Source organism: Branchiostoma belcheri, unplaced genomic scaffold (assembly GCF_001625305.1).
Source record: "Branchiostoma belcheri isolate BF01 breed outbred unplaced genomic scaffold, Haploidv18h27 scaffold100, whole genome shotgun sequence".
Lineage (NCBI taxonomy): Eukaryota > Metazoa > Chordata > Leptocardii > Amphioxiformes > Branchiostomatidae > Branchiostoma > Branchiostoma belcheri.
Window position 1 is genome coordinate 732,925 of NW_017802381.1, and position 11,307 is coordinate 744,231.

The 11,307-nt window shown below is 40.3% G+C and overlaps 2 protein-coding genes across 3 annotated transcripts in view; one reads left to right on the forward strand and one right to left on the reverse strand.

Moving 5' to 3' along the window:
* The window catches only part of LOC109473583 (chromatin modification-related protein MEAF6-like), a 4,435-nt gene extending 1,248 nt beyond the window's left edge, over positions 1–3,187 (reverse strand). For both annotated transcript variants that reach the window (XM_019773485.1, XM_019773494.1), the window contains exons 1-5: positions 3,057–3,187; positions 1,958–2,070; positions 1,054–1,144; positions 792–840; positions 6–152 (exon numbers count right to left, since the gene is read on the reverse strand). In XM_019773485.1, the coding sequence (XP_019629044.1) occupies positions 6–152; positions 792–840; positions 1,054–1,144; positions 1,958–2,070; positions 3,057–3,143 (487 nt within the window). In that variant the 5' untranslated portion in view covers positions 3,144–3,187. The remainder of the gene's footprint in view (positions 1–5; positions 153–791; positions 841–1,053; positions 1,145–1,957; positions 2,071–3,056) is intronic.
* A 578-nt stretch (positions 3,188–3,765) lies between these two features.
* LOC109473618 (mitochondrial pyruvate carrier 1-like) overlaps positions 3,766–11,307 on the forward strand; it is a 15,712-nt gene continuing 8,170 nt past the window's right edge. Inside the window, exons 1-2 of the mRNA XM_019773547.1 lie at positions 3,766–3,784; positions 10,469–10,554. Coding sequence (XP_019629106.1) covers positions 10,478–10,554 — 77 coding nt within the window. The 5' untranslated portion in view covers positions 3,766–3,784; positions 10,469–10,477. The remainder of the gene's footprint in view (positions 3,785–10,468; positions 10,555–11,307) is intronic.

The following is an 11,307-nucleotide window of genomic DNA, read 5'->3' on the forward strand; positions in this document are numbered from 1 at the left end:
ATTACCTGTGATGCCTGCTCTTGTTCTTCCTTTCTTGTGTGAACTTTTGTGGACCCTGCCTGAGTGTACCACACTGGTGCCATGTTGACTGGACGTGCTGCTCTGACTGCCACTATCATGGCCCACTTCTGCTGGGTCCTGGATAGCTTCTCCTGCACACAAACCACACATTCTCATCACTAGTGCTGTGTACCTAAACCCACATTTAAGTTCAGGTCCGGATTCAAGTCCAGAGGTTTAGGTTCAGTTCTGGACTTGTAAGTCCGGACCTAAACCCTTGACATACACAAAATTGCATGTTGGCAACCTTGCAATGTTGTCTGGGCAAAACTGTGGCCACATAACATGGAGGCCAACACTTGACAATGCCTGATGGCAATGTTTTCTTCATTTTGCAGCACAAATTTTGTAAACCTATTGAAGCTTTTAGGTGGTTCGGACAGAAAAGGGGCATCTGCCATGTTTTTGTTTTTTAATAAGTCCAAAATCGGTTCTTGGCTTTTAAGTTTTTTTTGGACTTGAACCTAAACATTAACTCCGGAACCGGTCCAGCGAACGGTACACAGCACTAACTCTCACCCTGCTGAGGCTTCATGGTTCATCAAACATCCAGCTCCTAACAGTACGTACACTTTGCAGGTTCACTAGTCCTCAGTTTTATCCTTCCTTGTACTTAAGATGCATTACATGTATATACAATGTACAAGTAAAGAAGCAAGAGCAAGGTCTTGGGTGGTTAAGTAAAAATGTTGTTTGGTTTCTTACTTTACTTGAGCTACTGGTATACTTACTTTTTTCCTCTGTTGATTGTGGCTGGCTTTGAATGACACTTTGAATAGCCTGGATACAAAGAAAAAAGTTAGTAACTATGATTTAAACGATGGGGGTGAAGTTAAAAACTTTAATCTTATGTGTGAAATAATTAAAGCCTGAAATATACAATGTACATGATGTATACAGTACAAAATTCCTACGCAGAAAATAAAATGTAAGCCTGTGATGTGAATTGTGATTTTCCATCTGCTAACTAAAATAAAGGCCAGAAATCCTTACAGCATGTGATGTTATGGATGACTTGCTGAACAGTCGCTCTGCTTCTTTGAACTTTCTGTTTCTTCTGTCAGCCTTACTGTTGGTGGTTCGGCTGAGGGAGAGATGGAAGGTTTTATGGTACATGTAAGTTACTGACAGCAGTGCCAGATATCTGGCTGTGTACAATGTCAGCAGAATACTAGTACTTTGGTCTAGGAAAAAAATTGTTGTGTTTCCTGTTTCAGTCCTGAAAACAACTTGGTACAATGTAGGGATTTTTTTTCCTTTTTTTTTCTAGTGATTGAAGCGAAGTTATACAATACAGTGTAACAAGTAAAACTTGCATGAGAACAATATATTTTTAATGTCAGTGTAGGGAAACTGTACAGAGTTTCATTACTGAGGTGTCAGATCATGGAGCTACAAAAGGTTGATCAGCTTGAAAAATTCATGTCCCTTATAGAGGTCTACCACCATATTGTCGGGGAAGATCCCAGACAAGCCACTATGGCTTCATATCTTTCCCCAGCATTTTATTTTACTGTCAGTAATATGTTCATTTTATTGTTATTAAATATATGCGAACCAATAAACAAACAAACAAACAAAGCCTATAGCTACGGTTGGCATTTTTTAGGGGCGGTCGGGAAACAGGAATCACAGCATGTTTTTTTCCTAGGCCTGACAATGCACATCATTACTTGACAATGTGGAATGTGTGCATGTGAATGTCTGCTAGGCTGAAATACCACCTGTAAAACAGGTCTGTTCTGGTACTTGGAAAGTACAGTTCAAACTTGTTTCATAATCTTTTCGAGCATTGCGGAGTAAAAATCTGGATGGTACCCAGGCTAAGAAAACTGTCCGACTGGTTTGAAAACAACAAATTCAAACTTTCTACGATCCAATGTCAAAAACGTCTCACTTGTTGGTCAGATATCTGTCCCAGCCACGAATGATGTTCCCATACATCTGGGTGTCTTCAAGGTAGCTCCCTTCAAAGGCATATATTTGCCTCTCCAAATTAGCCAGGGTCTCCTGAAAATTTAAACAAGATAACATGGACTGGATAGACTACAAATTTGTTCACTTGCATGGCTCAAGATATACTCATCCCTGGCAAAATTGGTGAATATTTCACAAAATTATAATATTTTCAGATTGAAAACTCCAATACATGTAAACAAGCATATTACACATATGTATGTTATTATAATATATTAGTAAAATAATAATAGCCATGGGAACTCTTGAATCAGACATTTCTGTTGGCAGTCTTATATATTATGTCCTCACAAGAGTCATGGAAAAAAGTCCATTGGCCATACCAGATATTTTATTGTCAATTTGTAGGAAAATTACAGAAAACACAGTGTTGGACAAGTTTTCAAAATTCAAGCATAAAATTTTCCGTCTTGTTGTGAAAATAAACCATTACTAATACACATATTACTACATTTACGGTAGAATCCGTAACCATTAATAGTATAATATACACTACCAACTGATCTGTCTGATCAGGTCTAGACCTTTTAGCCGGATGTTTAGAGCATCGGGGTATGAGCTGGTGCCTGGGTTTGGCATGGGTTCGATCCCCAGCCTGGGGCCTTTCTGTTTTTACAGTGGTTCCCGGGCCGTGTGGGTGAAAGCCACAAAAGTTATCCTTCGCACTAAGCCCAGAAACCTCGGTGCGAGACCCCCGTGAAAAGCAAAGTATGAATAATTTTTTGGTATCACACTTTCATTCACAGTAGGAAATTGTGTTTAAACCTTCATTTTCAACCAAAACATCTTCATACCCTAAAAAGATTTTGCCACAGTTTTGCGAAGACCCATGACGACTTTTTTGTCCCCAATAGTCATAAAATTATTATAAAGTCCCGCGCAAAAAAGATTCCGTGGCTCACGCATGACGTCGCTAAATGTTTGGCAGAGGTTCACAGTACCAACAGGTCCAGTACCAGCTCCTAACATAGACACAGGCGTCAGTTGTGTAAAATATTGCATTATTAGAGGACAATTACCGCCAGTTCTTGTTTCCTCTTGACGAGTTCAGACAATTCTTGCCTGGTGTCGCCCTGTGGCTGCTGCGTACGTTGAGTAGTCGCCATCTTGAAAATCTTATTGTAGACCGGTGGATTTCGAGCATTAGTGGGGGTGTCTGCTAGGTAATATATGGCCCTATTATACACTTTACAGTACTTGCAATATGTTTTTAAATTTTATTTATAAACATAAAAGTGGTAAAAATAAAAGGAAATGTTGTTGTGCAAAAATGATAGCTTTACAAACGTTTTCTGAAAGCTAAATCGATAACCCTTTTTTTTAATGGTTACGTCCAGTCAACCATCCCTCGTCGGAGTAACTACAGAGAGATATATTAGTGGGTTTTGTGAATTTTGGCGTCTTTAAGTTTACTTTTCCCTTGGCCGTATCAAATTTACCTCTACTCAGCTTAGCAAAGCCGTAAATCCCAAAATCTGAGATGAGCCACTGAGGGTATCGGACCGGAGTTTCATGACCATTGCACCACAGTGAACGACACCCCAACACACTACAATCAGTATCCAAGGTCTTTTCGGAAAATTTCTAAAAATCCGTGCACAGAGATTATAGAGTTCACTTAGATTTCAACTCCTGTGTACGAGAGTATTAGTACCGTGTATACGATATAAACAGATTAAAACACTCTTGGGAAATCTAACGTTACCAATCAATTCCGCTAGAGGGCGCTTCAGAAGGTATTCCACCGACTACAAGAGGTATGACTGTGTCTGAAATATGGTAGGACGGCCACGAAAGACGGCCACGCCGCGATTGGTCAATTTCCCAGCAAGCTCCACGCTGCTATTGGTCGGGGTACCAGCTGCTGCAGTGAGGGATAGCTAGCGGTGGGGAGGGCTGCCGGCGTTTATCCACAGCTCTTAGGGGCAAAAAAAACGTCAACCTTTACGGTTATAATCACTCCACTTGGGTGGCTCTTACCTATGGCGCACAGATAAGCAACAAACAGTCATTTGTGCGGCTCTTAGCTCTGGAATACAGGTAATGAGTGCGTGAGGGACTTGGGTCTTACCAGTAAAACGCCGTATACGTACGGGAAATACTTTCCATGGGCTTTTCATAATGTAGGTAACAGGTAAGCACCGTACAGGTGATATTTGCGTGGCCCTTTCATCTGGGGAGCAGGTAAGGCACCGTACAGGTGATATTTGCGTGGCCCTTTCATCAGGGGACCAGGTAAGGCACCTTACAGGTGATATTGGCGTGGCCCTTTCATCTGGGAACTAGGTAAGGCACCGTACAGGTAATATTTGTGTGGCCCTTTCATCTGGGGACCAGGTAAGGCACCGTACAGGTGATATTTGCGTGGCCCTTTCATCTGGGGACCAGGTAAGGCACCGTACAGGTGATATTGTCATGGCCCTTTCATCTGTGGACCAGGTAAGCACCGTACAGGTGATATTGGCGTGGCCCTTTCATCTGGGAACCAGGTAAGGCACCGTACAGGTAATATTTGCGTGGCCCTTTCATTTGTGGACCAGGTAAGGCACTTTACAGGTAATATTTCCGTGGCCCTTTCATTTGTGGACCAGGTAAGGCACCCTACAGGTGATATTGGCGTGGCCCATTCATCTGGGAACCAGGTTAGGCACCGTACAGGTAATGTTTGTGTAGCCTTTTCATCTGGTGACCAGGTAAGGCACCCTATAGGTAAACTTTGCATGGCCCTTTCATCTTTGGACTAGGTAAGTCACAGGTAATATACAGGTAATATCTGTATTGCCCTATTAAAAAAAGTATTATCTGGAGACAAAGTAAGGTACCTTATAGGTAATGTTTGTATGGTTTATAGGTTTTGGGGCCCGGTAAGACCATACAATTTATATTTGTTTGTTTGGTCTTTTGGACCTTTGATTTTTTTCGTCATTGACATTTTTATATACTAGTGTTTAGATTGCTAGTGTCTAGAATATTTCTCTTCTTTTTTTTCAGGGCATTTGCCAGAAAGGAGAAACTGATTACACAGCAGGAAATTGAGATGTCAATGCATTAAATTCCGGAATTGTTGGAAGTGCCAGCTTTAGTTCATAACAACATGAATACTGAACCCTGACTTATGTTATCACGTTCTTTCTCTGAAGTAGAATAACTAGAGGTGGATTGTAGTGTTGAACTGTAGAACTATTCTGTGTTCGCTTATTTATTTGTTTTCTATTTTTCCGAGTTGCATGTTTGAGAATATTTTCTAAAACTGATTCAAGCATAACATGTAGTAACTAGATTCATTACCTATAGTACTTGTAAACATTACTAGTTTATTTTCTGTATATTATTTTCAGCACCATTCAATTATTATTAAAGCTGAAATACACGTCTTCACTCTTGTTTCCATAGACTTTCATTTCCAGTGTAGTTCAAGTCAGTATATAATTCAAGAATAGCAAGTGTACAGCATTAAAATCATGTATCCCAACATAATACTTGAACGCACTAATGTCGCCAAGAAGCAAGCAATTGATAGAAGTTATTATTGTGTAAATACTAAAAGGACTGTAGAATCAAAGGTATTATAGGGATTAGTAATTCGCATTATTGAAAAGGACAGCCTTAAACCCTTTTCAATGGCTGCACTCAATCTTTCTTGAGGAACGTAAACCTTTGTTTTCAATTGTTTGGAGAACTCTATGCTTTAATGACTCAAATTTCAACAGAATATAACTCAATGGCCAATTACGGCATCAGACGGAATTCATACAGCCACTTTCTAAGCTCCCATGAACATACCAGCCGAATTTGAAAGCAATCAGTTCAGTTTTAGGTGACATACGGAAACTGACAAGTTTTCAGCTCGCGCTTTCAAAGGCTTTGTTGCGCATAGACAAATCTAGATCGGTTATTGCCTCATCATATGAAATTGCATTTTCCTTACCGAATAGGAAATAATATTTTGGGATGAAACTTCGACATTAGTATCCTGAAATACCGATATATCTGCGTTGTTAGCAGATCTGCTCTTTTTCCATTCCTTTTGGTAGATACAGGTCAGTCATTTGGCTTCATTTTTTGGCCGTGTTCCAATACCCAACTGAAATGTGCGGTATTTCAATAATAAGGTAGAGTTAGGGATTTACATTATGAAATATACATAATATTCTACATAGGTCTGGTTAGGACCTTTCAGTGGTATCACCACTTCCTTTTTCATGGGCTGCACCTAGTCTTTTTGGAGGGATGTCAACTTATATTTTGAAAAGTTGTGAGAGAGCATAGAATGTCCTTGGAGAGATGTATGCTTTCATGAAGAAATTTCAATTGAAAATAACTCAATGACTAATTATAACATCAACATGGGAATTCATACAGTAACTTTGTAAGCTTCAAAGAACAGACCAGCCGAATTTGAAAGAAATCCATCCAGTTTTAGACGAGATATGGAAACCGACACGATTTCAGCTCGCGCGAAGCGAGGTCGTCTTCAAACCGCTATGTTTCGCATGGGCAATTCTAGGTCGATTTTGACCGCATCACGCAAAATTGCGTTTACCTTCCTAGACCGAGAATGAAATGATATTTTGCGCTGAAACTTGGACATTAGTATCCTGAAATACTTATCTATCTCTGCTGTAAACAGATTTACTCTTTTGTGAATTTTCGTAAAGCTACAAGCAATTCATTTGGCTTCATTTTTCGGCCATGCCCCAAAATCCCACTGAAATGTGCGGTATTGCAATAATAAGGTAGATTTAGGGATTTACATTATGAAATAGACATAATCTTTTATATACGTCTGTTGAGTACCTTTCAGTGGTATCATCACTTCCTTTTTCATCTGTTGCACCTAGTCGTTTCGGAGGAATGTCAACTTATATTTTGAAACGCTGTGCGAGATGTATGCTTTCATGAAGAAATTTCAATTGAAAATAACTCAATGACTGATTATGACATCAGCATGGGAATTTATACCGTAACTTTATAAGCTTCAATGAACATACCAGCCAAATTAGAAAGAAATCCATGTAGTTTTAGACGAGATACGGAAACCGACACGATTTCAGCTCGCGCGCCGCGAGGTCGTCTTCAAACCGCTATGTTTCGCATGGACAATTCTAGGTCGATTTTGACCGCATCACGCAAAATTGCGTTTACCTTCCTAGACCGAGAATGAAATGATATTTTGCGCTGAAACTTGGACATTAGTATCCTGAAATACTTATCTATCTCTGCTGTTAACAGATTTGCTCTTTGGTGAATTCTCGCAAAGCTACAAGCAATTCATTTGGCCCCATTTTTCGGTCCTGCCCTAAAATCTCACTGAAATGTGCGGTATTGCAATGATAAGGTAGATTTAGGGATTTACATTATGAAATAGACATAATCTTTTATACACGTCTGTTGAGTACCTTTCAGTGGTATCACCACTTCCTTTTTCTATGGTTGCAGTTAATCGTTTCGGAGGAAAGTAAACCTTTATTTTGAAGAGTTGTGAGAGATCTACATGGATGCTTTCATGAAGAAATTTCAATTGAAAATGACTCAATGACTAATCATGACATCAGCATGAAAATTCATACCGTAACTTTATAAGCTTTTATGAATATACCAGCCAAATTTGAAAGAAATCCGTGCAGGTTTAAGCGAGATACGGAAACGAACACGTTTCAAGCTCCCGCGATGCGAAACCGTCTTCAAACCGCTATGTTTCGCAAAGACGCTCGATTTTGACCGCATCACCCAAAATTGAGTTTTACTTTCTAAAACGAGAAGGAAATGATATTTTAGGAGGAAACTTCGACATTAGTATCCTGAAATACTGATCTTTGTGTGTTGTTAACAAATCTGCTCTTCTTCCATTCCTTTGGTAGATACAGGTCAGTCATTTGGCTTCATTTTTTGGGCATGTGCGGTATTGCAATAATAAGGTACGAGAGTTAGGGATTTACATTATGAAATAGACATAATATTCTACATAGGTCTGGTAAGGACCTTTCAGTGGTATCACCACTTCCTTTCACAACGGTTATATATATATTATATATACCGAATCGTTTTGGAGGAAAGTAAAGGTATATTTTGAAAGGTTGTGACAGATGTTTGAATGAAGCAAATTTTGATTGAAAATAACTCAATGACTAATTACTACTCATACAGTAACTTTGTAAGCTTCAATGAACATATCAGCCGAATCTTAAAGAAATCCGTGCAGTTTTAGACGAGATACGGAACCCGCGGCCGGTACGTTTTAAGCTCGCGTTATGTTCCGAAAGCCCTATGGTCCGAAATCTTTATGTTCCGAAAGCCCTTTGCTCCTTTCTAAAATGCCCCGAATTAAGTATCAAACACATACCCGAATGCTATTTCTACATGTAGCATGTATATAATGTGAAATCTGGAGATGTTTTGAAAAACATCTACAGATTTTTTCAAAACATCTACAGATTTTTTCAAAACATCTCGAGATGTTTTGTCAGAATTTTACTTTGAAACTTAAAGTTTTGCTAAGGTTTGTTAAAATCTAAATTTCGTCCCGGGGAAATTTTAATTCACATTCTTCTAGTACGTATGTAATCGTACCCAAACAACCATGCAGTCATGCTCATTCAGCAGCTTAAAAGTTTTTGTGTCAGTCATAGTCAGAGGCATATTAAGGGCACATTCTGTGTATTTGCATATTTGTTCCTGACTTCAAAGACAATGTACAAGAAAGACAATTGAAAACGAATACTAGTAGGTGTAGTTTGACTTTAATAACTGCATATTGAGCGAAGAATGTACACATATAAGGTACATGTATATATAGTAGTCTTACAGAATTAAATTCAAAACAACAGAATGTAATCTACATACAAGTCACTATATGAATATTCTATAAGGGGTTTTACAAACTGATTCTTACATGTGTCCCTCAGAACAATATAAATGGACCAAAATAATCAAGAAAGCACATACCGGATCTTAGCTCTACATTTTGTTACTAGAATCCACTTCCAGTTATTCTACTTTTGGAGTAAAATCCTAACAGACTTCACCATTCATGTTGTTGCTATAAACTAACCATAACACTGTTAAAGTCGGTACTTCGAACCATTCAAGACAGCTTCTCGTCTTCAAAGCGCCAAAGAACCAAATAATCAAAGGTCCCTAAGAGTCACACAAATATTACTTTTCCAGTACCTTAACTAGTTGCTACATAAAAGGGTCACACAAATTATAACTAATATGGTGCCTTACCTGCTCCTCAGATGAAAGAGCCACGTCAATTTCACCTGTACGGTGCCTTACTTGGTTGAAAAATGAAAGGGCCACGCCAATATCACCTATACGGTGTCTTACCTAGTCCCCACATGAAAGGGCCACACAAATATTACCTGTACTGTGCCTTACCTGGTCCCCAGATAAAAGGGCCACGCCAATATCACCTGTATGGTGCCTTACCTGGTCCACAAATGAAAGGGCTACGCAAATATTACCTGTACGGAGACTTACCTGGTCGACAAATGAAAGGGCCACACCAATATCACCTGTACGGTGCCTTACCTGGTCCCCAGATGAAAGGGCCACGCAAATATTACCTGTACGGTGCCTTACCTGGTTCCCAGATGAAAGGGCCACGCCAATATCACCTGTAAGGTGCCTTACCTGCTCCCCAGATGAAAGGGCCACGCCAATATCACCTGTACGGTGCCTTACCTGCTCCCCAGATGAAAGGGCCACGCCAATTTCACCTGTATGGTTCCTTACCTGGTCCCCAGATGAAAGGGCCACACAAATATCACCTGTACGGTGCCTTACCTGGTTCCCAGATGAAAGGGCCACACAAATATTACCTGTACGGTGCCTTACCTGGTTCCCAGATGAAAGGGCCACGCAAATATCACCTGTACGGTGCCTTACCTGGTCCCCAGATGAAAGGGCCACGCAAATATCACCTGTACGGTGCCTTACCTGGTTCCCAGATGAAAGGGCCACGCAAATATCACCTGTACGGTGCCTTACCTGCTCCCCAGATGAAAGGGCCACGCCAATATCACCTGTACGGTGCTTACCTGGTCCCTACATATTATGAAAGGCCCATGGAAAGTATTTCCCGTACGGCGTTTTACTGGTTAACGTTATCTAGACTCAAGTCCCTCACGCACTCAATACCTGTAAGGTTTCCAGAGCTAAGAGCCGCACAAATGACTGTTTGTTGCTTATCTGTGCGCCATAGGTAAGAGCCACCCAAGTGGAGTGATTATAGCCGTAAAGGTTGACGTTTTTTTGCCCCTAAGAGCTGTGGATAAACGCCGGCAGCCCTCCCCACCGCTAGCTATCCCTCACTGCAGCAGCTGGTACCCCGACCAATAGCAGCGTGGAGCTTGCTGGGAAATTGACCAATCGCGGCGTGGCCGTCTTTCGTGGCCGTCCTACCATATTTCAGACACAGTCATACCTCACTACAAAGATGGCGGGTTTGGCAAGGACTTTTAGCACAGTGGCTAAAAACAGCAAAAGTAAAGAATGGGTCAACTATTTCATGAGGTAAGACAGCTTTTCAGCAATAGCAAGAACATAAGATAGTGGGCACCTGTATCAAAACAAGTAGACTGCCCTATCTTTTCTGTATAACATACCAACTTTGCAGGAACGGAGGCTGGTTATGTGACACCCCCCCCCCCTCCAAGGTTATCATTTTAATATCAGGGCTCGAAATACTGGGTGCATGTGCACCTTAGTGCACCAAATATTGGATCGAGTTGTGCACCTAATGTTTTTTTCTGTGGGTGCACCAGTGCACCCAAATATTTTTGTAGGAATTTTTAACATTAGAAGTGTATAATAGTATACTGGATATTCTTGGTCTCTATGTATCAGAAAAATAATAAAATCTTTGTTGTAGTAATGTTTCAGATTTTGAAGTTAGCTCTCATTTTACATTCAAGCTCAGGAGAGGAGCAGTAAGACCTGCAATTAGGTTTTGTTTCATATGGTGCACCCAAATTTTTTTTTTGTGCACCCAATTTTCTAGGTTGGGTGCACCAGTGCACCTATTCCCAAAAATGAATTTCGAGCCCTGAATAATATATAATTTTAGAGCGGTTGTGTTTTTTCGAGGGCAGTTTTTAACTCGAGCAGATGCGAATAAAGAACAAGCTTGATTCGTGTTAAAATAATATAATTTTGACCCCCTTAATAGCTGCTATGAAATTGTAAGTGCCAACTTCCAATTTTGAATTTCCCGCCAGTAGATTAAGTTAGTATAGCTTCCCGCCAACTCCCTGCCCCCCTGAGCAC